Source organism: Equus quagga, chromosome 9 (assembly GCF_021613505.1).
Source record: "Equus quagga isolate Etosha38 chromosome 9, UCLA_HA_Equagga_1.0, whole genome shotgun sequence".
Classification (NCBI taxonomy): Eukaryota; Metazoa; Chordata; class Mammalia; order Perissodactyla; family Equidae; genus Equus; species Equus quagga.
This window is the reverse complement of record NC_060275.1, coordinates 19,255,938-19,278,967: the sequence shown is the minus strand read 5'-3', so window position 1 is coordinate 19,278,967 and position 23,030 is coordinate 19,255,938. Positions and strand designations below refer to the sequence as shown.

At 49.8% G+C, this 23,030-nt stretch overlaps 1 protein-coding gene across 4 annotated transcripts in view; it reads left to right on the top strand.

The window, feature by feature from the left end:
• The first annotated feature begins 1,127 nt into the window (after positions 1-1,127).
• The window catches only part of ONECUT2 (one cut homeobox 2), a 56,494-nt gene continuing 34,591 nt past the window's right edge, over positions 1,128-23,030 (top strand). For 3 of the 4 annotated variants that reach the window (XR_006889977.1, XR_006889978.1, XM_046670816.1), the window contains exon 1: positions 1,128-2,785. Coding sequence is in view for 2 of the 4 variants with exons in the window: in XM_046670816.1 (XP_046526772.1) it covers positions 1,555-2,785 (1,231 nt within the window). In the remaining 2 variants the exon portion in view is untranslated. Of the gene's footprint in view, positions 2,786-18,084; positions 18,212-23,030 lie in introns of those variants that run through there. The other variant, XM_046670817.1, reaches the window with a different exon arrangement.

The window sequence follows — 23,030 nt, the reverse complement described above, 5'->3', positions numbered from 1 at the left end:
CACTCTCAGTCCCCGACCAGGGGTTACCAAACAACGGAAATTCTGGGTACGCGAAGGTGCACTTTCTAAAGCTGCAGCTTGCCAGCGTTCTAGAACTCGCCAGGGCTCTGTTTTTTCGGAAACAAGGTTTGAATATACAGGTATTGGCCGAGGCTCCACGTCTTCCACCCACAGTCGTAACCCGGGGCGTTCCTCTCCTGGGATTCGAGAAAAGCGTGTGTGTGTGTGTGTGTGTGTGTGTGTGTGTATGTATTAGGGGAAAGATCCGCGGGTGTCGTCTCAGACGGTTTACATACTCTCTGTCCCTAGGATAAGTTTGCTCACTATAGGCATCTGCAACAATCCTGCCACCCCCCTCCCCCCCTTTATAAGTCATTAATGGAGCAAGCATTTAGTCACCTTGAAATCGCAGCTCTGGGAGTTCTAGTTTTGTTTTGCAATCTAGAAGGGACCTTCGAAAGCCTCATAACTGGAAGATTTATGGCCTCGCCGGGTAATTAAATGATGTTATTGTGGTAACTTTGCATGCATTACGACGGCCCGCGCCGCCTGTGGGCTTGTATCCGCCGGCCGAGGCTCGCAGGTGGCGAGGGCGCTGGAGTTCCTTTCGCCCGGTAGATTATGCATGCCCCAGTCTCGGGAATTTGCCCGGCATTAGAATATATTAGCGCCTGCATTTTAAAAAGCTACACTACTGGCTTCCAGCTAGAGATGCTTGGGAAGTGGCTTGCTAGCAGACGCGTGTTTGTTTTTACACCAGCACGTAGCGGAGTCTTCAGCCGGCTTACTAGCCTCGAGAAAAGCTTTGGGGTGGGGCGCAGGGAACCGAAGCAATGCCCTTTCCCCTAGATCGCAGCTGCTCGGGAGGGACACAGCGCGGCATCTTTAACATAATTTCTCTCCTCAGCTCGCACTCTCGCTTCTCTCCCTACTACCCCTCTTGCCCTCCCTCCTTCTCTCCCTCCCTCTCCTTGACGTTTGATTCCAGTGGCAAAGGAGGAAAAAAAAGCACAGAGCCGTCAGCCAAACGTGAAACGCGCGGCCCCGCCCCCTCCTCAGCAATTGGTGGATGAACACAGGAGGCCCGCCCCCCGGGGCAGCCGCAGCCTCTGAGTGGCTGCTCGAGGCGCCCATTGGGCGCTGCCCCGCCCCGGGTCCGGGAGGGTAGGTTGGCTGCCCCGGCGAGCGGCAGAGCCCTTCTGGACAGCTCCCGCTCACCCAAACAGAAGACGTCGGCGCCGGAGCGGGCTCGGACATGGCGAGGCAGCGCGCCGGCCCGAGCGGCGGGGCCCGGTGATCCCTCCCTCCCTCCCCGCCCCCTCCCCTCTCCCGCACGCACGCCCCGTCCGCCCCCACCCCGCCCCCACCCCGGGCGCGCCAGCCAGCCCGCTCGCCCGCAGCCCGGGGCGCACACCCGCACGCACGCTCCCCCTCCACACACTCACGCACTCCCGCGCCCTCCCCAGCTCCGGCGGCCGAGCTCCGCCACGCGCGCCTTGCCAGCCCGCCGGCCGCCCCCGCCGCCCCCGCCGCCCCCGGGCCCCGATGGACTGAATGAAGGCTGCCTACACCGCCTATCGATGCCTCACCAAAGACCTAGAAGGCTGCGCCATGAACCCGGAGCTGACAATGGAAAGTCTGGGCACTTTGCACGGGCCGGCCGGCGGCGGCAGCGGCGGGGGCGGCGGCGGGGGCGGCGGGGGCGGCGGCGGGGGCCCGGGCCATGAGCAGGAGCTGCTGGCCAGTCCCAGCCCCCACCACGCGGGCCGTGGCGCCGCTGGCTCGCTGCGGGGCCCGCCGCCGCCGCCGCCAACGGCGCACCAGGAGCTGGGCACCGCGGCAGCGGCAGCGGCGGCGGCGTCGCGCTCGGCCATGGTCACTAGCATGGCCTCGATCCTGGACGGCGGTGACTACCGGCCCGAGCTCTCCATCCCGCTCCATCACGCCATGAGCATGTCCTGCGACTCGTCCCCGCCCGGCATGGGCATGAGCAACACCTACACCACGCTGACGCCGCTCCAGCCTCTGCCGCCCATCTCCACCGTGTCGGACAAGTTCCACCACCCGCACCCGCACCACCACCCGCACCACCACCACCACCACCACCACCAGCGCCTGTCGGGCAACGTCAGCGGCAGCTTCACTCTTATGCGCGATGAGCGCGGGCTCCCGGCCATGAACAACCTCTACAGCCCCTACAAGGAGATGCCCGGCATGAGCCAGAGCCTGTCCCCTCTGGCTGCCACGCCGCTGGGCAACGGGCTAGGCGGCCTCCACAACGCGCAGCAGAGCTTGCCCAACTACGGGCCGCCGGGCCACGACAAAATGCTAAGCCCCAACTTCGACGCGCACCACACTGCCATGCTGACCCGCGGTGAGCAGCACCTGTCCCGCGGCTTGGGCACCCCGCCCGCGGCCATGATGTCGCACCTCAATGGCCTGCACCACCCGAGCCACGCTCAGTCCCATGGGCCCGTGCTGGCGCCCAGCCGCGAACGGCCACCCTCGTCCTCGTCGGGCTCGCAGGTGGCCACATCGGGCCAGCTGGAGGAGATCAACACCAAAGAGGTGGCCCAGCGCATCACCGCAGAGCTGAAGCGCTACAGCATCCCACAGGCGATTTTCGCGCAGAGGGTGCTGTGCCGGTCTCAGGGGACACTCTCCGACCTGCTCCGGAACCCAAAACCGTGGAGTAAACTCAAATCTGGCAGGGAGACCTTCCGCAGGATGTGGAAGTGGCTGCAGGAGCCCGAGTTCCAGCGCATGTCCGCCTTACGCCTGGCAGGTAAGCCCAGAGGGTCGCGTGGAGCCAGACTGCTAGTGAGACGGCTTCGGGGTGTTTGTGGCCCCAGGTCAGCGCGCCTAGCCACTTCCCTTGGTTCTCTCCTCCTCTCCCCTACACACTTCCTATTTCTTCTCGGTAATATGTCTTCTTCCATTTCCTCTTTCTCTTCGCCTCCTCTTCTTTCTGTTATCCCTTTTCTTCTCTTTTTTCTTACTTCTTTTCCTTCCTCCTTGTCTCCGAGCTTTCACTGACCGACCCCCCCCCCCATTTCATTCGCCCTCCCCTCAATGGGCCAACTTTGCCCTCTCTTTCCGACCCTCCCCACTTGTGGGAGGCGGGATGGGGGTGCGTGGTGTTCGTTAGGAGCCCTCTCTTTCCAGGACTCACAGAGACCGGGATTTGCCCTTAGTCAAAACCCCGTGCACTTGAACTCTTGTTTAGACAACACCTTTCAGTTTTCAAAGCTGACTAGTCTCCTAAGTGGAGGCAGTTGAGAGGCTTTGCCTTTCAGAAGGGAAAAAGCTCTCTCTGCTCTTCTCCTACCCACCATATCAGCCAAACTTCATTGGTCATTGGCAGGAGTCACAGCCTTGCCCGTGTGGGGAACGGGTGGCCAGTGTACAACAGCGCTTCCCGAGCTCGTCTCCGGCCTTGGCGTTGGCGCGGGGACTTTCTGACGGAAAGAGCGGGCTTGGGCCAGCTCCCGTGTCACTGCGCATAGGGAGAGGAGGGTACAAGGGCGAAGGTTGGCACTGCCACATTCACCTCTTTGAGAAGACGGGAGAGAAGAAACTAGGAGTGGAGAGCGCCCTGCCTTACTCGCCGGCCGCCCTTGCCCTGCTCCCAGCGTTTGCGGGGATTTGCCGAGGTTTGGCTCGCCCCGGGTAGAGGCTAAGAGCTCGCGGGAGGAGGTGCTGAGAAATTAAGATGCAGGTTAGTTAATGCATCTTGGCCGCGGGCTGCAGGCTCCGCCTTTGCATTAAGCGGACGCTGATTGCGCGCGTAGCGCGGCGGCGAGGAGAACTCGCGGCCGGCGGGAGGGGACGGGTCGACGCGCTGGTTACATTGTTCTGCAGCCGGCTTGGCTCTTTGTGCCTCCTCTAGCGGCCAAGCCGCGAGGTACAGCCCTCTATTGTTCTAGGAGCGCAGAAACCTGCTGTGTGGGCGGCGGGAGCCAGAGAGAAAGACGCAGCAGTGGCTGCGACTGGCAAGCAGTTGTGCGCTTTTGTGCGCACAGACCCAGCGCAGTGCGCGTGGCAGTTGCGCTGCCCTCAGGATTGAGCCGCGGGCCAAGAGAGACAAAGTGTCCAGGCGCCCCGCTGGGGAGGACATACAGTAACCTAGTGCAAGCCGAGATGGGCAGCTTCTCTTGCACTGGGGCAACCTCTCCGGATCGGCGGGCTTTCTGGGGGACAATTCACGGTGGCAGTGATTTACGTAGGGGCAGGTAGTGGGACACGCGCGGTTCCGAGCTGGCAGCACACAACGCGCTTCCGGAGCGGCGAACGCAGGCTTCCTCTCCCTCTCCCTTGGGGCTTTCCTCGCACCGCTGAGCCTGTCTTATGGGGTCCACTCCACTGACGGCTGTTGGAGCTGGGGGCTGTGACAAGCAACGTGTTCACCCAGGCTTGGGGAGCGAGCGCTTCCGCTCTGACAGCCTCTGCCTTTGCCTGCTGTTGGAGGATTCCGATTTCCAGTCAGTAATTGCCCCTCAGTGTTGATCTGAAAAGGTAAAGAAAACTAGCTTTCCCCTGAAAGAGCTTCCTGAAGTAGGTGGACTCAAATACTTCTGCGTGGATTTAGAAATCTACCTTCTCCTCCTCCTTTAGCTTACTCTTCATCCTCTCCTACAGTTTTCTCTGATTTGCTCTTGGTTCCTAGCAAAGTTTAAGCAGTGAATAGAGAGTAGCGGTGAGAAATAAACTGGAGGCTTACTGACAGTTCCCATCATTGTGGTACCCCATTGTCTTAGGCCCCCAAAACTCCCCGAGCTCCTCTCGGGCGAGTTCTAGCACGGGCTGGCTTCCTGGGGCCGGCCGGCCGGAAGGAACCTGGCAGCCTGCGGCGGGGTGGGGTGGTACAGTTAAAGGCAGGATGACAGCTCTTCTACTCCAGCCCATCTCAGAGCGCTGCCGCCCCCTCACGCCTGTCGCGCAAAGGACACAGCTTTTAGAAAACACGTGCCTTCTGCCTATGTACGTCTGAAAGTGATGTGGAAGGTAATGCTTTACGTGTTAGGGCGTCTCAGCTTTTACACGGGCCTCAACATTTCTGGGATGAGGGAGAATATGGCATCCTGGGGCTTCCCTGTCCCACCACCTACCCCGGGGCGACTCCTCAGGGGCTGGCCTCAGGAGTACCGGGCTTTTCCGAGGAGGAGCACTGAATCCGCCTCCGCGGGAGACTGACAGCCCCCTTCAGCGAGCGGGAAATTCCTGCTGAGGACCCCGCTTTGCCCAAGCATTCAAATGTGTGTCTGTTTTATTACCCCGAGTTGAAAAGGGACAAGAGCTTTAGCCTTTTTATCTGGCCATTTTATCAGCAACTACAAGAGTGTTGAGTGGTTATTATTACATAGGAGGCTTTTCAGTTTGGGGTCAGGAGATCAGTCTCTTCAGACGCTGCCGCAGAAGCTGGGACTGGTAAGTAGGTATTATGTGCTCAGGAGCGCTAGGCGACAGGAGCAAATGGAGAAGAAAAGCAGAGGCCTTCTCTGCCAGGAGTATCGATCGGAATCCCCGCCGGGTCGCCGCTGAGGACCCACACCGTTCGGCCCCGGGGGTTAAACAAGCCCAGTGGGTCGCCAGGGCGGCTGGCCCCCACTCCCAGCCCTGCGCCTCGAAGAGACGGCGCCGGCACCCCCAGCTCGCCCCGACCAGACCTCTTTTCTCTCTCTCCTATTCTCCTTTTAGTTGCCCTCTTTTTCCTCATTTTGGGCCCCTCTAGGTCTTGCCAGAGGCCCAGGCAGACAGGGATTTGAGGGACTACACAATTAAGCTGTCTGATTTGGGCCAGCGCCCGCAAATCTCACCCTTAGGTGAAGCACACCCCGTCACGACCGAAGCAGGTCCTTCCTCTCCTCTCCCACCCGCGTCCCATGGCTCTCCTTCCTGCTGGCCTCGGTGCACCCACAGCCCTGGGTAGCATTTGAAAGGGGAAGGGAGTCGGGGAACTTCAGACTGACCCAACATTAGATTTCAGAGAAATGGACTCCAAGTGCACGATTTCGTTCAGAAAGGGTGGCGCTGGCAGCAGGTGGTTGCAACCGCGCCTGGTCGGGCCTGGTCCGCGGTTTTTATTAACCGCCCTAGAGGCGGCGAGGACAAACGCCCCCGGGTTCGAGCACAAACCTGCAGGCTTTGAGCTCAAGAAGCCTCTGAACCAAGCACAAACACCTACAAGGAGGGCCTGAGAGAACCCAGGCAAGAACCTGCACAGACGCCCCGCGGAGGAAAATCGAGACCTTTTGGGGGGGAGTGGTTTCCTCCAAAGCCCAAAAGACGGAGCAGAGCCCCTGACGACATACCCTGCCGAGGTTTCCGCCTCCTGGGACCCGGGCTTCCAGGGCGGCCTGCGGGGAACCTGCCTCCTGTCTCCGCTGCGGACAGACGCACGGTCCTCTTCAGGCAGCAACTCCCAGGGGCCAGTCTGGAGCCAACTCTGTTCAGGCCGCCGAGGGCCCTTAACCAACTGGCCAGGATGTCGCCTGGGCCACCTGACGGCCACGGCGGCGCAGCATGGCCGGGGCAGAGCGCAGCGGCTTCTGCCGTGGCACCGCGTGTGTGTGTGTGTGCGTGTCTCTTTGGTGCCGGGGACGTCTTAGGCTCCGCTGGCCGACAGGTATCTCCTAAGTCGAGGGCAGGGGCGGGGACCTCATTCGCAGAGCCCCCTACCCCACCTCCCCTCCCACTGGTCCGGCTCCCGCCCGGCTCAGCCGATCTCTCAGGCAGTTTAGTTAGGGATCCGAGACCGAGAGGCCGAACGCAACCCACGTCGGTACGGAACACATATTTTCGCCTGCGGGCTGCTCGGATTAATAATTGAAAAGCTCGCTACTGTCCTTGCTTGGTCAAGTCCGGGAGGCCTGGAGAACACCTTCCTAACGCGCCTTAGGTGGGCGGGAGCAGGCCGAGGAGGCGGGACTCGAGGCGAAGCCGAGCTCCAGAAGGACCCCAGGCCGCCGGGTGCCCTCCACGCGAGAGGCTGCGCATTTGTTTCTATTCCAGGCTTTCCACCGTGTGGTTATGTCACTTTCTCAAACAAATGTGTATATGGAGGGAGATCGATGCTGATAATGTTTAGAAGATTAAAAGAGCATTAATGCTGGCAACAATAACGTAAACGTGTGGACCCAGATTTCATTGATCTGGAACCTGAGCCGGCGCGTTTCCAGTAAGCCCGACGGAGCGCTCTTCCCAGCAGAGCGCTCGCCAGCTCCCCGGCTCCCCTGCGCCCCGGCTCCCCGGCGCTCCAGTCGCGCCGCTTCCCCAGCTCCGGGCGGGCGGGCGGGATCTCCGGTCTGGCCGCAGCTCCTCCCCAGCGTGGCCCCAGCCCGCCCCTTCCTACCCGAGGCTTTCCCACGTCGCATGGCTGCCTACCCTCTCCCCCACACCCCGCGCGCCCACGCCGCTTTCTGCGCTCCTCGCCGCGGGCTCTCCCGGAGGCTGCGTCCACGAAGGCGTTGCGTGGGACGGCGCCCAAGTCCTCTCAGTCCTCTCGTTCTCGAGGGGCCTTCGCCCCTCGGCCATCGCAGCTTGCATCTCGTCTGACAGAGCCCGGAGCAACTTCTTTGCTCCATCGAAACCATCCAGGAAATTCGGTTTCCTTTTCCCTATGCAGGAACGACCAAGCCAAATTTTGGAAACGATGTTTCTAAAGCTGCCTGCTAACCGCGCGGCTTCCTGATCCGCGGATCCCTTCCCATCCTCGTTATCGTTAAAAAAAAGGACATTCGTATTAGATGTTCCCATCGGCAGACTTTCCGCACAGATGCGTTAGTTAGACAATTAGATGCGGCCCCAGTAACAAAGGCCTGGGCTTCATCCCTCAGAATGGTCTGCTCCGCTCTGGGCTAATCGCGTCAACCTGGGAAGAATCTTGTTCCCTACACCGGCCAGGGCAGGAAGGTAAGATAACCAGTCTGGGGAAGCCCTCTCCAACCTCCCCTTCCCACCATCTGGAGGGAACTTCCCCTCTGAGATCCCCAGTAGGGAGGTTTACTCTGAGACACCTGCATTGACTGGAAAAGAAAAAACTTTTAAGCTCTTCCTGCGTGGGGGAGACCGATACACCCTGCCAACAGCTCCCCTTGCCAAATGGTAGCTTATTCTTCCAGAAGGGACCCTAAGGTGACTTTTACTGGAAAGAATGAAAGAGCTGGGATGGTAGTGGGGGTGGGATGAGAACTAAACGGTTCTGTTATTTTGAAATTATAAATCATCCAATTGGAGAAAGCTAAGCTTTCCTTCAAGAGAAAGTCTTAATCTGGAAGGAAAGGAGTGTTTTCTTTCCTTCTCCAAGAACGAAAAGGAAAAGGGGAGAGAGGAAACCGAATCTGGCATTGTTCTTCTTTGAGGTGTGGCAGAGCGTAAGCAGGTATTTCTTTCTGTCCTCCTAGAGGTGGGGGTCATCATCCCACCAGTGCCCTTCCTTAAAGAAGGGAGCTTTGACACGGCTCCTTGATTCCTCATCAGAACGTGCCCTACCCCTGTCCTGAAAACTACGGTCAGCTAGGGCAGGTGACCAGACAGGGACACCAAGGAGAGTGGTGGTTTCCTTCCAGTCAGGGAGACAACTGCCCCTCCCCTCATGCCCCACATGAGGGCTTCTCGGTTGGGGGGGGGGGGGCGGGAATGGGCTTCTGGAGAGTAGTCTTAGGCTCTCTGCCACCCCATCTTAACATCCCCAAACAGGGCGGATTCCTGATGAATGGTGAGGGTGCCGCAGAGGGAAAACTGATTCCCCTAGGTTCTTTGTGTTTCCAGGAGGAAAGCTACTCCCCTTCCCTCTGGAGCCAGGTCTGCCCAGAGGCAGCAGGGCCTTGAGTCAGTTTACCGTCCCAAGCTCCAAGCCTGAACTCAGGGAAGGAGAGCCTGCCTCTCTTGCAGTCTTCATCTCAAAACTTCATTTTAGGGTCACCTCTGGGTTTTCTGGCCTTTAGAACCTGTTTCTAAAGGAAGCTCAGAGGAAGAAAGTGCTGGGCCCCACCACACTATGGCTGGTGGCTGCTGTTGGCAGAAACTGTCTTCAGGAAAAGTAGTATCATGTAGGGGATCCCTGGAGGAATGAAAACCTCAAAGGAGAAGCAAAGAGATTTAGTTTCTGGGTTCTTGCCAAAGGAAGGGAAATGAGGAGGGAATAAATAGAAATAATTGCCTAGATAAAGGGCCCTGGAGGAAAGGATGAATATTGAGGCACCCTAAACCCTAAACTTTATCTACAGACTGGATTATGTTCACCCCCGACCCTCTCAGAGACTCTTGTTTTTTCTGACCTGGGGAAAGTCACTTCCTCCAGGGGGATACTCTTCTTGGTGGGGAGAGACCATTATGAGGAAGCCCAATAGGGTCATTTATGCTCTCAGGTGCAGAGCCTGCTCAAGAAGGGCTGGGGCCCACCAGCACCCCTCATCACCCAGTCTCTCACCCTAACCCACTTAAGTGCCTTTGGGAAAGGCTTTTTGATTTCCAAGTCTCACTCAAGGCAAAGACTCCAGAAAATGTGCACAGGTTTCTGTAGGGGCAGGGAGGGAGGAGGTAGAGAAGTTGATTGGGTAACTCAGCCTATCTGATGCCTGACAAGTTGCAGATGGGCAAGGCATGGAGGCAGGCCGTGGGCTGTGCAGAGAGAAATAGTCTTACTTGGGGAGTAAGATTCCTAGAAGCTGTGGACATTTGTTATGAAAAACTGACCCACACAAATTGTCCCAGAGGGAAGGGAGGCTCTGCATTCCACCTTGGCGCCTCTCTCACCATTTGAAGATCCATTACTCTTCTGTAGAAAGCAGACTTTGTTTGGGTTGGAAGCACACCTCCAATGTAATTTAATCAGCATTGGACTTTGGCTCGTGTAATCAAATATACATATACTTTCTCCTGCAGGAAGAAAAATAATTTCTCTGTAACTGGTATTGACTTGAAGTCATGTAATCTCTGGAAAGCATCACATTTTAAAGGGAAAGGTAAAATTAAGGGGAAAAGAACCCACAGTTTTACTGGTTTGCCTTGTCATTGCTAAGAGAGCCAGTTACCGCGTAAGAAAGGACAGAAAGAGCATTCTAGAGCTCACATACTTGTGCTGTTCCAATTGTAGTAATTTCACTCCAATTGCTCCCCAAATCTATGCTGGTAGGAAAACAAGATTGACTGGCTCACCAGATTGCAGGAATCTTGGCTTTATATTTACATTGGATTGAGACATCTATGGGGGAACCTGTTTGGCGTTCCATTTTTCTACTCTCTTTGGAGAGGCCACAGGCAGCAGCAGCAGGATCGCAGTGGGCAGCAAGCCCCTTCTTTAAGGGTGATCGGTAGCCATTGCTGGCTTGCTCCCTACTCCATCCCCGGGGCCTTGATCGAGAAGCTCTGCCCTAGAGCATCCCCCTAGAGCAAGCTTGGACTCCCCACCCCCAGGATGAGGCTCTGGGCTTTACCCAAGTTGAGTCTGTTAGGGAATCTGTTGTAAACACAGATCCATTGATTTGCATTTGTCAGAGAGCAAAGTTAAACCAGTGAAAAGAGAAGCCCTTACCCTTTTATGCAGGGCCAGGGAAACCTTTCATATTGATCCTATTGATCCAACCTTTCCCTTTAAGGAAACCACATAGTTAAAGACCCTCGTTCAATAGATTTACCCTTCTCGCTTGTGATATTCCTTTAAGTGTTCTCATCTAGGATAGCTGGGCATTAAGCCCACACTCCAAACCAAACAAAAATGAAAAGGGGGTAGGATGGGAGGGGTTAGGAGGCAGAATTGTGGGAAGTGAAATTGAATCAAACTGAAATATGTAATGACTCAGTTGGGGATGTTTTCTCATTCTTCTAAGATGACGGACGTGCAGGGGTAAGGACAAAATAGATGCATTTAGCATCTCTCTTCCCCTCCCACCCCCACACAGAAAAAAATCTGTTTATATGCTAGAGTAGTGACATCTCAGGAACATCATTTTCTACTGTAAAATTATTTCAATCAAGCCACTAGTTTGGTTCATTTATGCTGGTTCATTTAAAAGCAGTAATACTTCCACAAAAATGATTTTGGTTCCTTTGTAGCAAATCAGGAATAGAATTGTCCCCAGAAATGCAGTATTTTGGACTCCATGTATGAGCATAGACACCAAGGTCACTTCAGAAGAGATGGGGCTTGGGAGTTGTGATTTCTGATGGAACTGGGTAGAAACTAGACCAACAGTAAGGTATATTTTTCCTATACAGCAGTGTGGATGAACTAGGAATTGATAAATATTGCTCAGTATCCCTCATGTTTGCAGATATGAAAATTAAAATCCTCTTTGTTTCCAGAAGTGTTGGCATGATCCGTTTCATTTCTTCCTTGACCCTTTTTTGTTCTGTAAATAACATCCATTTGTGATTTTTTTTTTTTTTCAACATGGTACATGCGCTATTTCTAATTGGCTGTCTCTTGGGTTGTGCTCAGACATTCATGTTTGTTTTATGTGATTGAAAAATATTAATGATTCCTTAGGTGAGCTAATGTATTTATCTGCTGAGTGAGTTCAAAGGGCAAAGTTCAACTACGGTTCAGGTTAATTGAACAGGAAGCAGTGAGCTCTCCAGCCTGTGTGGAACGAGGGACTAGTCCCCTAAAATATCACACTCAGCAAATACACAGTTTCACTCTTCTCATCCTAGAGTCTGATGTAAGAGGCTCAGATCAACTTGGATTGCCTGTTTAAAAACCCAAAGCAAAGCACAGCAACTGCAACAAAACCCTTGAGTCCCCCTCGGGGAAGAGGAGTTTTCTCATTGGCTAATTGCTTTATTGGTAGCACTGACCTGCAGAGCAGCTGCAGGGGCCTGGATGAAGGCTTAAGCCTCAGAATAATGTGCTCCATTAGAACAGGGCAAGGCATTTTTTGTTTACTCAATTGGAGCTCCCTGCAAAGTGCCATTAACCCCAGCCCAACCGTGCGTGTGCTTCAAAAGCCAAAGGTCACGCCAGTCAGGCTGTAGGCACAACCAGCTCTGCCCTGGTGGGAGGGAGGGGCCATCCTGCTGGCATTGCCCTCCCCAAGCTTGGCCCACCCCCGTGGGCCCCTCCGGGGCTTTGACCAAAGCAAGTAGTTGCACAATTTGTTTACATTTCCCAGTTGCTGAATCATGTTATTGATGATTAAACAGTTTTGATCTGAGCACCATCAATCACACCAGGAAAAAAATCCTCCCACTGACCCTCTTTTTTCTATTTATGTTCTCCTTCATCACTGTGCATTACAGTAAATAGAATTGTGCAAACGGTGCTTTTTAGCAGGAATATAGTCTGGATAAGTGCTTGGATCAAGAGGAATACAAACCTGCAAACATGGCTGTGGGGTTGTTTAGCAGAAAGAAGGTTTCACAACGTGGAGCCCGGGATCACAGGCTTTCGCTGAGAGCACCTTGAGCTAGAGTGCCACCTGCTGGGAGTCCTTTAACTGCACCTCCAAGGCCCAAGCCCCTTCCTTCACTTTGTTCCTAGTATCTGTGTCCTCATTCCCCACTCTCCTGACCACTACCCAGATTTTCCTCGAAATTTCTCAAGGAGCTTTTTCCTAATCCTTTGGGACTCTAACTTCTTCCTCTTCTAATTCATTGCCAAGGAGAACTCAGCAGTTCTGCTCTGATGGGTGAGGTGGCTCACTCACCCTTCGCACTGAGGTAATAGTCTCCTGCTTAGTTGGAAAGTGCTTGGGGGAGGAGGGGCAGAGAAAACAAAAAATATCTGTGGGAGAGAAGAGGAATGGTTATGTGTATAAGAGAAATGGCTCAGTTGATGGTGCCAGTGAGGGTCGTGCCAACTGTAAGGTGCTCTGCAAAGGTAAAATATTGTACAGTGGAAAATGGGTGGGAGAGAATTAATATTGGCAGGGAGGACATCAGGGAAGAGATAGGCCCAATCAGCGAGCCAGAGGTGGTCTCTGTGAAATGCCCTAGGAAGACAAAAAGTGAACCAGCCGTTTTGCAATTGCAAAGAAGTGAGCCAGTGAGCTAGACTTGGAGCCAGACTGTGGAGCTGGCTGTAGCTCGGTGGACAGCAGCTGTTTCCAGACTCACCTCGCATCGATCCCAGCCCAAAGATTCTGGCAGCCAAGCGCCTGTGGGTGGGTTGCTGCCTCCCCACCCCGGCCCGGGCTTCAGCACCACGAACAGCGCCACAGAGCATCCGCGAGTGCCAGAGCGCCCAGGCGCTGTCTGAGCGAGTTTCCATCTCAACCCAGAGAAAGGAGATGGACCCTCTACCGGGCTTAAATCCCAGCACAACCCTGATCAGTAGCTCCAGCTCTCTAGATCTCGGCGCACCAGACAGAACAGGGCCTCAGCTTTTCCTCACGCACCCCGCGGCTTCTGTTCCCTGTGTGAGGTCAGCCATGATAAAGGGAGAAAGAGCGGCTTGGAGGGGTGAGAGGACAAAAGATGCTACACGACCCTTTCCCTCCGAAGAGGAGGAGCATTACCAATGTCGGGAGGAAAAGGGATTGAACTGTTTTTCTTAATATTACTGCCTTCTACAGAATTCTACTGATTGCGGCGCTCAACACGGTGTTTCGGATTTGCGTTTCCTTTCAGGGTTTACAGTCTGGTTGGCTGGCACACAGGTGTACACAAGTGGATGCATTTTTTTCCCCATCTACATGCTCATTATTTTTGAAAACATGGTTTTCATTATATTAAACAGTATTCCCACGTGACAGCAGCAGTAATGTTGCAGGGAGAGCCAGCTATGGGAGATCACTACCTCCAGAAAATCTAGAAACTGGGTTTGATTTCTTGAGAGTCATACTTGATGGGGTTCTTTTTAAAAAGAACCTCTCCACCCCTTCAGAGGGCCAAGAGTTGAGTCACTTCCTCCAGACCACACAGTGGAGTCATATGGCCCTAGCCAGCGTGAGAGCTGATAGTAGGTGCTAACCCTCTGACCCCAACCATTTTCAGTCAGTTCCTCTGCTTTATTTGTGTTTTTATTCTACAGAAAAGAGGCAGGTGGGTGCTTCTGGTCTATGATTGGGCACAACTCACATCTCTTTGGGTTTCTAAAATGGCTGTTGACTTCCCAAAGCTAATTAAAATGTAAAACTTTTGCTTTATTTCAAGGAACTTTAGTCCAAGCCTAATCACTGCTAAAGTGGTTCTCAGGGAGGTGGAGCATAGGGACAGACAAGTGTGTCCTCTTTAAAAGAAAGTCAAGGGTATGATAAATGAGGTTTTCTTCCCTAAGACAATTCATCTTTAAATTTCCAGTGGCTCTTCGATGAAAGGAAGGAAAATCCAGCCCAGAACAAGACAAATGTGGTAGAGCATTCACTATTATGTTGAAAAAAGTAATTTTCCGTGTTTAAATACCTAAAATTTTGCTCTAAAAATGAGGAGTATATTTAAATCGGATCTAAGAACTGGTTTTAAATCTATATGAAAAAATACTTATTAAAGTAGTTTCTTCAAGTAGTATGATCTTTAAATTTGAAGACTGCATTTCTTAGTAGTTGTTGGGTTACACTATCAAAAGCTTTTCTGGTAAAACATAGATTTTACCATAAGCAAAGCCTTTTTTTTTTAGTTCATTTTATATGCATCACTGCATTTATTAAAATAAGGCAGTCAATTCTGCGAGGGTTTGTACCAAATGCATTTCTTTTCTTGTGAACTCAATGTAGTCTTTCTTTAAAAGATATTTGGACAAGACTGCCATATAAACAGGACCTTTCCTATAGTCTTCTTTGGCTCCAAATACTAAAAAATGTGTGGAATAAAAGAACTTTTGCTTTTCTGAAACAGTGTGACAGATTCCTAAATCTAAAAGATTTTTTTTAAAAGTCTTGGATTCAGTTGTCTCCTATTGTATACCAGAGTTCACTTAAGTTCATGTTCAAGGCACAATAAATTCTTTATTCATGCTCAGTGTCTAACCTCTCTCATCCTTTTTTTCATTCTTCTGAAAGGGAAGAGACAGTCTTCCTGTTGAAGATCAATTCCTCGACCTGATTCTGGGCCCCTGCCTCCCCTGCCTTCTCATGACCCCAGCCTTTTCTGTGCTTATAACCTCTTCCTCCCCATGAGCTTCTTTCCATGAGCATTTTTGTGCTCCAGTCTCTCCTATCATTTTTTTAATGCCCCCCCCCCCCCCCAACACCTGTTCTAGCTTTATCTCTCCCCTCCCTACACTTCTGGAAAGAGTTGCTGTGACTCAGCGTCTGTTTCTTACCTCCCGACTCAGGTCCAGCCCTGTGCAGTCTGGTTCCAGGCACTCCTATTTACTAAACTTTTCTTACCAGTGTTGCTGTTGAGGTCTTTATAGGCAAATCCAATGGACCCTTCTCAGTTCTTAACTTGGCCTTTCCGCAGCATTTGACACACCTCTAACCACTCTCTCTTCTCCCTTTCTTCCCCTGACTTCTGAAATACTATACTCTCTTGTTTTTCTTTTTAACCTTCTGACCATTCCTTGTCAGTCTCCTTTCTGGGCTCTTCTTGCTCTGTCCATCTAGCTCAGCATTCTGGCCGAGGCTATTTTATTTTTTCACTCAACCCACTCACCCTGGAAGATCTCATCCATTTGGTTACCATTTCTCTATGCTGAGGACTTCTGGGTCTCTACTCTGATAACTCTCCTGAGCTCCAGGTCCCTATTTCCTTCTGTATCTGGACATCTTTGCCTGAATGCTCTCAAACTTAGTCTGCCTCAATGTGAAGTCATTTTCTTACCCTCCAGACCCCCTCACCACCACCACGAAATACTAGTCTCTTCTTTTATTCCCTATCTCTTTCAATAACATCATGTACATAGAATCTCAAGCCAGAAACAAGGAAGTCAACTCAAATTTTTTCCTTTTCCTCTTTCCCCATAAGTCAACCATGCTAGCCATGTGGATTATTCCTCCTCTGTCCACATCTCTCCGTCTCCTCTGCTGCTGCCCTAGTTGGGGCCATCACCAACTTCAACAGCTTCCTAACTGGTCTGCCTATCTGCAGTCTTACCTTCTCCCATCCATTTTCCAACCTTGCCAGAGTGATTTTTCTGGAACCCAAATCTGACTACATTACACTCTTGTTTTAAACTCTTTGTTAGCTCTCTGTGACCATTGGAAAAAGGTCCAGATCCCTGAGCAGGATGTACCAGAGCCTATATGGACTGACCTCTGCTCTCCTCCAGCTTCCTCTCACATCACTCCACCCATTCACTCCATGCTCCAGACATGCTGTACTTGTAGCTCCTCAAACACATCAGGCCATTCCTTTGGTCTAAAACACCTTTCCCCTTGCTCAAGTACCTTGAACTCAATTTCAGATCTTGGCTTAGATGTCCTTGCTTCTAGGAAGTCTTCCGTGGTCTCCTAAATTGGGATCCCCTTGGACTGCTCCTCCCATTGCACATAGAACATAGGTAGGTATCACCTGCTAACTAGTCAATGCCCCTCCCCATTAGATTTTAAGTTGTACAAGAGCAAAGGTTGGATGCAGCATACAGTAGGCTGCCAATAAATATCTGTGAATAAATTAATAAATACTTTTCTTTTGTATGACACTCTTTCTGCCTATTTTACTCCTCCAAGTTAGTAGATGGCATTTGAAAAAGAATCATCAGTTTTGGTGCATCATTTTGGAGCAATATTTCACATTTCACGATACCAAGTTCTCATCAATGTCATTTTCTTCCTAAGCTAAGATACTGAAGGTATGTGTGAGTCATAAAGAGAGTCTTGAAGTGGGGTTAAATCTTATCTAAAGCTTCAGATTATCAGCAATGAGGCAAGGGATGTGATATGACCATCACTAGACACTAGAATAGGGACTCGTTTTACCAGTTGGCTTTAGTCCCCCAAGGTAACCTGCTCCAATCAGGTAGTTCTCCTTATTGTTCTGCTTGTATGTTGTCCTCTTTGCCGTGTCTGTGTCTTTGCACACTCTGTTTCCCCTACCTGGAATGCCTTATCTCATCTGTCTCTCTCAAGGTCCTCTCTATCCTTCTGGCCACCTCCGATCCTCCTCCTCTGAAATCTTCCCAGCTAACTCTAGCCCATTCTTTTCTCTCCCTTTCTTGAACTCCAGTTGCAATCATCTGTTCCAAGCTACGTAGCAGCTTCTTAGCTGTGGTCTTACACCATTCTCTAGGTCTCTTCTGTGTCTCCCTTCCCTGTGGTCTAGGGGGAGATAGCATATTCTTGTGCCTCCCACAGCCACTGGTCCATGGCTGGACTCATAGTAGGCATTTTTTTCAAGTGAGCCATTTGATGGACTCCTGCCTATCTATATAGAATCCATTAATTTCAGTCACTCTGGGGGGAAGCAGTTGTATATGTGTACTTATAAGCTGGCATTTTTTTCTAGCCTCTCCTCTTTAAAAAGGAGTATTCTTTTCTATAAATGCTTTGATCGTTGACAGAAATACTTGCTTACATAACCAAAAATGGATTCCTATGTTAATCTGAAATGAGACATAAGCTTAATATGGAGAAAACATTGCTCATGCTGGCATGGTTAATAACAAAGCTTGCTGCTTCCGCTCAAAGCCAAAGATGTTACCTATTTTAGAACAATAGAGCCTGCAAACACATCAGCAAATCAGAGGGACTAGTTTCCTCTTTTAAGTCATTTTAATTATCAATAAACTAAATTTGCATTTAAATGGCCATTACTAGATGTCCTGCAAATCCTTAGATTGCTATTGACTTAAATTTACCTGTAAAGAAAAAAGCCAGAGGTCAACATTTTTATAAGTTTATTCTCTTCCATTCTCATTTCCTTAACTTTTGGAAAATGAGTACATAAATAAAGTTACTTGAGATCTTTGAGACCCAGTAGCTCAGAATTTTTCAGGAATGTACACAGTTATGCATAGCAGTACTGAACTAAGTAAGTAGTTAAGAATAGAAAAAAATTAACTAGCTTTTTTCACCTTTGGTTTTACTGGATTTTTAAGATTTGAATGGATGAGTCCTCATTTACCTTTACAGTATCCATATAGGATTGAATGAAAGCAGATTTTATTATTACCTCATCTTTGGTAAGAAACTGAAACTAAGATAATTTCCTATATGTATTATGTGGAAATTTATATTGCCTTGTGATATTTTATCTTTTTTACAGTTATGTTTTGACATTCATATTACACGAGTGACAAACTATGAAGACCAAGCATACATGAACAGAATTTATTGTCAAAATTAAAATATTCCTGACTTCTTTTTTCTGATGACTGTAATTGAAAGCATTGCTGCGCTGCATAATTAGGTACGCTCGGTAAGCACTCGACTTAAGTGACTGTTATTTGTGTGCCTTGCATAGCCAAAGCGAGTTTCTTTTGACTCGAAGGCAGAGACAGGCGGGGTTGGGCAGTGCAGGAGGCAGCTCTGATGCCTCTCTGAAGAGCCTTAGACCCCCAGTCAAAGGCCGCCCTCTTTTCGGGCTGGGACACCATGGCCTGGAGATGGCTGGCACCAAAGGCCACACACCCTCCTCTTTTCTCTCCTGCCCAGTGCCTCAGCCTCCTCCTCTGCGATCCTCCCAAAGGAATCAGGTGGGAGACTGAAGAGTCAGTACTGCTGAGCTCAGCCCCCTGACCAGTTCTCCGCCTAGAACCTCAGACATAGGCAGATTCTGCAAAGGCCATTAAAGGGCAAAGTAGGTAGGGGATGACTTGGGGGGAAAAGGAGGAAAATCCACAGTAGAGATAGGTGGGCTTTCCTACCGTAAGCCACACCAACTCAGAACTCAAGTGTTCTCCCTCCTTAGAGCTCCGGAAATCCCTGGTATATGAACATCCCTATCTGAGATGGGGAAGGAGTCCCAAGCTCAGAAGAGAGGAAGCCTATGGCAGGTCCTGGGAACAGTGTCTGTATGACCCAGATCCCTCTCTCCTATGCTGCTGGGAAGGAGTTGGAGGCACCAAGCACCCCTTTCTAGCCCCCTCTCTCAGAGCTGATCTTGCAGAGGTAGTGGCAGCAGAGCATTGTGGAATGAATGGTCTTTGGCTTTGGAGTCAGATGGACTTGGGTATTAATTCTAACTCTACCATTTACTAACCTTAACTTAACCTCTCTGTGTCTCATTTTCCTCCTTTATAAAATGAGAATAATATCTCTACCTTGGAGAGCAGATGTAAGTATTAGAGATGATCTGTATAAAGTAGTTGTCAGGTAACAGGCTGATGAACTGTCTTCAAGAATACCCCACAGAATCCTTTGCCTCGAGTGGTGATCCGAGGGACAAGATGGCTTTGGATGTTGGGAAAGGGGAGAGAAAGGAAATAAAATACAGATTTTACTGAACTTCTATTATGAGCTATATATCAGTTACCTATTGCCATAATAATGCTGAGTAACACACCACCCCAACACTCATGCCATTCAACAATAAATATTTTTTCCTCACAGATCTGCAGGATTCAGCTGATCTAGGCTGGTCCCAGCTCAGCTTGCCCATGCATCTGTAGTTCAGCTGGCTTGACCATATGTCTGTGGGTGGCTCTGTTCCACGTTTCCCATCCTCTCCTGGGGTCACTGGGGTGGCCTGGGCATCTCCTTCTCATGACGATGACAAAAAGCGGGAAGTGCAAGAAATAACACACTCTGTAACCTTCCATTGGTGAAACTAAGTCACATGGCTGAGCCCAGGGACAGAGTGGGAGGGCATACAGGTTACTTGGCAAGGGGCATAGGTACAGAAAAGGGTGAATTAGAGCATATTTTAGCACACTTGTGTTCTTGTAGGAAGCCATTCCTATGGTAGGGATGGGATAGGACAACAAATAGAAAATAAGTGTGGAAGTATTTCACGTTCACAAGTAACACACCTGTGCCCAACTTGACAGAGCCATGTTTCTTTATACTATGAGTATTTGTGGACGTGCCTGCCCTGCTCTTCTAGTTCGTAGCAGGTGGGGACCCCGAGTTTGCTCTCCATCCGGACACATAGTCGGCACTCAGTAAATATGGAATGCCAGATGTCCCCCAGAGTCACACAGCTCTCATGTCCCAACAAGAGGTACCCTCCAACCCCTCCAGATGACCACATGTAGCTCTACGTGGATTTTAAAATATGGCTTCAATTTAAACTTTTCTATTCTTTTCCACTGAAATAGTCACCAAACATTCGAGGAACAAAAGTCTAAATCTGCCACCTATGGAAATTAAGCCATCCAACTCAGATCTGAGTTTTTCCATGCCAACACAACCAAAACCATGTGAATGCTTCACTTAGGTTTGCCAAAGGAAAATAGAAGCAGTTTGGCAGTGATATCAAAGAGATCAAAAGATTTACTCATTTGTCACTCTACAGTGTCTAAGGTTTGTTGATTTTGTCTTTTTTAACCTTCAATTCTATATCTGGGACATGCTTTTTTAAAAAATCTTAAGCAGTGTTAAAAATACTTGACAGTTTTGTCTTGATTTTTAATGCAGGTGTTAAGAAAGACCTTCCATTAGTGAGTATGCCCCAGATAATGTGTTTATTTGCATCTTCCTTCTTGTCTACCTGTCCCCTAATGGTCTGGTACACAGAGGGCCACTTGAGCTGATTTATATGGACCTCAGTTGCTCTCATTTGTGCATACGTAATTCGGAGAGGTGATCACATTGATTTCTGAGCCCCACTTTTCAGGACATTGTACTAACATAGATATCTCAGCTGCTCTAACTACATTGTCTGAAAAGGAAAACATTTTAAACCTTTGGAAGCAATTTTGATGGACATTTCATTGTGTTCTATATTACTTACCTAATTAAATTTCCTTCACATTGAGGTCTGTTTAAAATTAAATTGAGAAATATTTTTGAGTTCCATTGGGCAGATAACTTGGTTTAGCTGGATTCGTTCTGCGTGCATATGAAATGGCATCCTATGAATCAATACCCAGTGCTTATACTTCCCATGGATGTGAAGAAGTGACACTGTTAGTAGGCAGATGTAGTCTCCTGCTATTCATAACAAGCTGTCTCTGGTTACTGAACTTGTTCACGCTGAAATTCCAAAACGTCCTTGTGTTTTTGTGCCTGTGCTTTGGCAGGCTGATTTATTCAGATGCTGAATGTTGTAAGCAAAATTCATAACTTCTTTCATGGATTAGCTAGAGGCCTGGGACTCCTGTTTACAAGTTCAGAGTCCAGCTCAAGGCGGCTTACTTCCTTTAGGCATACAAGAGTGTTATTGCATAGCTGAGGGGGTAGAATTCCAGATTGGATTTGAAAGCAAATAGAGTGAGTTATCTGAGGATCCATCACCAGTGCAAGAGGTGTGATTCTCAGTGTTTTGTATCTTTGGAAGCAAGACACAGAAGAAAGGCCTTATCTCTCAGCTCCACCCACCCTGCTACTGAAGACGAGAAAAACAGACCCTCCTCGTCTTTTATCCCTGGCTCTCCTTGAGACAGCCATTCCATTAAACTCTGTGGCAAGGGAACCTATGGTGATAGAGCTGTAACTGGAGAGTTGGCATTCCATAAGTACTGCTTTAATATTTTTAAAAAATAGTCCCAAAGAACTACTTTTTGTTGCATTGCTAGTTAGCCGTTAAACCTTTCAGAATTCATTGGAATCTTCAAGGTCTTCAGGATTTATGTGTTTATCTCTCTTAGTCCATTCGGGCTGCTATAACAAAATACCACAGACTGGGTAGCTTATAAACAGAAATTTATTGCTCACAGTTCTGGAGGCTGGAAGTCTGAGATCAGGGTGTCAGCGTGATCAGGTGAAGGCCCACTTCCAGGTGCAGACTTCTCATTGTATCTTCACATGGCAGAAGAGGCTAGGAGCCCTCTTTTATAAGGCACTAGTCCTATTTATGAGTCCCACACTCATGATCTAATCATCTCCCAAAGGCGCCATCTACTGATACAATCACCTTTGGGGGTTAGGTTGTCCAAATGAATTTTGGGAAGATACAAACATTCAGCCCATAGCAGTTTCTGTGCCTCAAATAATAGTAGGCACATCATAAGGTTATTGTGAGCCTTAAAGGAACTAATGCGTATAGATGCTTAGAACAACTGGTACATAGTGAATGCTTGCTAATTTAGCTGCTATCATTATTATTATTATTAATTGATTAATATTACCTTTGTAACTTCTCTGTATATTAGCAGGAGATTTGGCCTGAGTCACCAACTCTCCCATAGTTTTTACAGATGAGGAGTATTGCTTGACATTGCCATTGAGAGCATGAAGTTTGGGGTTAGACAGATCCAGTTGGTGTCCCAGCTACACCACTTACTAGCTGTGATTAACCTCAGAGAGCCTCAGCTGCCTTCTCTATGGAATGGGGTAAGGTTGGTGCCAACATCATCCATTTGGTCTGCAGTTTAAAGGAGATACCACAAAGTACTTAGCACGGCGCTTGGCCCCTCTTATTTCCTCCATACTACAGATGACACCCTATTTCACATGGACACATCCATTCTCCAGCATAATTTGTGTGTCATTTTTGCAGGTGGAATTTGTGGTGAGAGAGATTGCCGGCCTCCACACTGGCCCCTGGATACACTCCTTGCAAACTGTCAAACACACAGCAGTACTATTTACTCCCCCACCCCCGCTCACTCCCCTACTCCCGTGTCCTTTTAAGACTCTTAACAATCATGAGCATTTTGCTAAGTTCTTGCTTAGAACACAGAAGTCTACTGTGCACACAGTAGGTTCTGACTGAATCCTTCCTGACTTATGTTGGGATAAAGTCCATTTTGTAAATGTGGTACATATTGAACACAAACTCTACATGTGATAGAATTTTACATTTTACATGTAAAAATTGCAGCTCAGCCATCAAGGCCCAACTGATATCTCCATCATGACCGCAGATTTGGGGGTCATATCAGAAAGTTATTTTCTCAGACATCCAGGTGGTCATGAGGCTACACAGGTGCCGAGAACAGCTTCTGCTTTAGCATCTTTTCTGGTTTCAGTATGTCTGGACCCTGCCTTTTTATCATGTTCCTCAAATCTGTTCATTGTCCATTCACTGGGGTTCTCCTCTAACCCCATGAAGGGCTCCTGTTTTGGTTCACACCATCCTCTTTGTTCCCAAACCCGGAGCCTTAACAA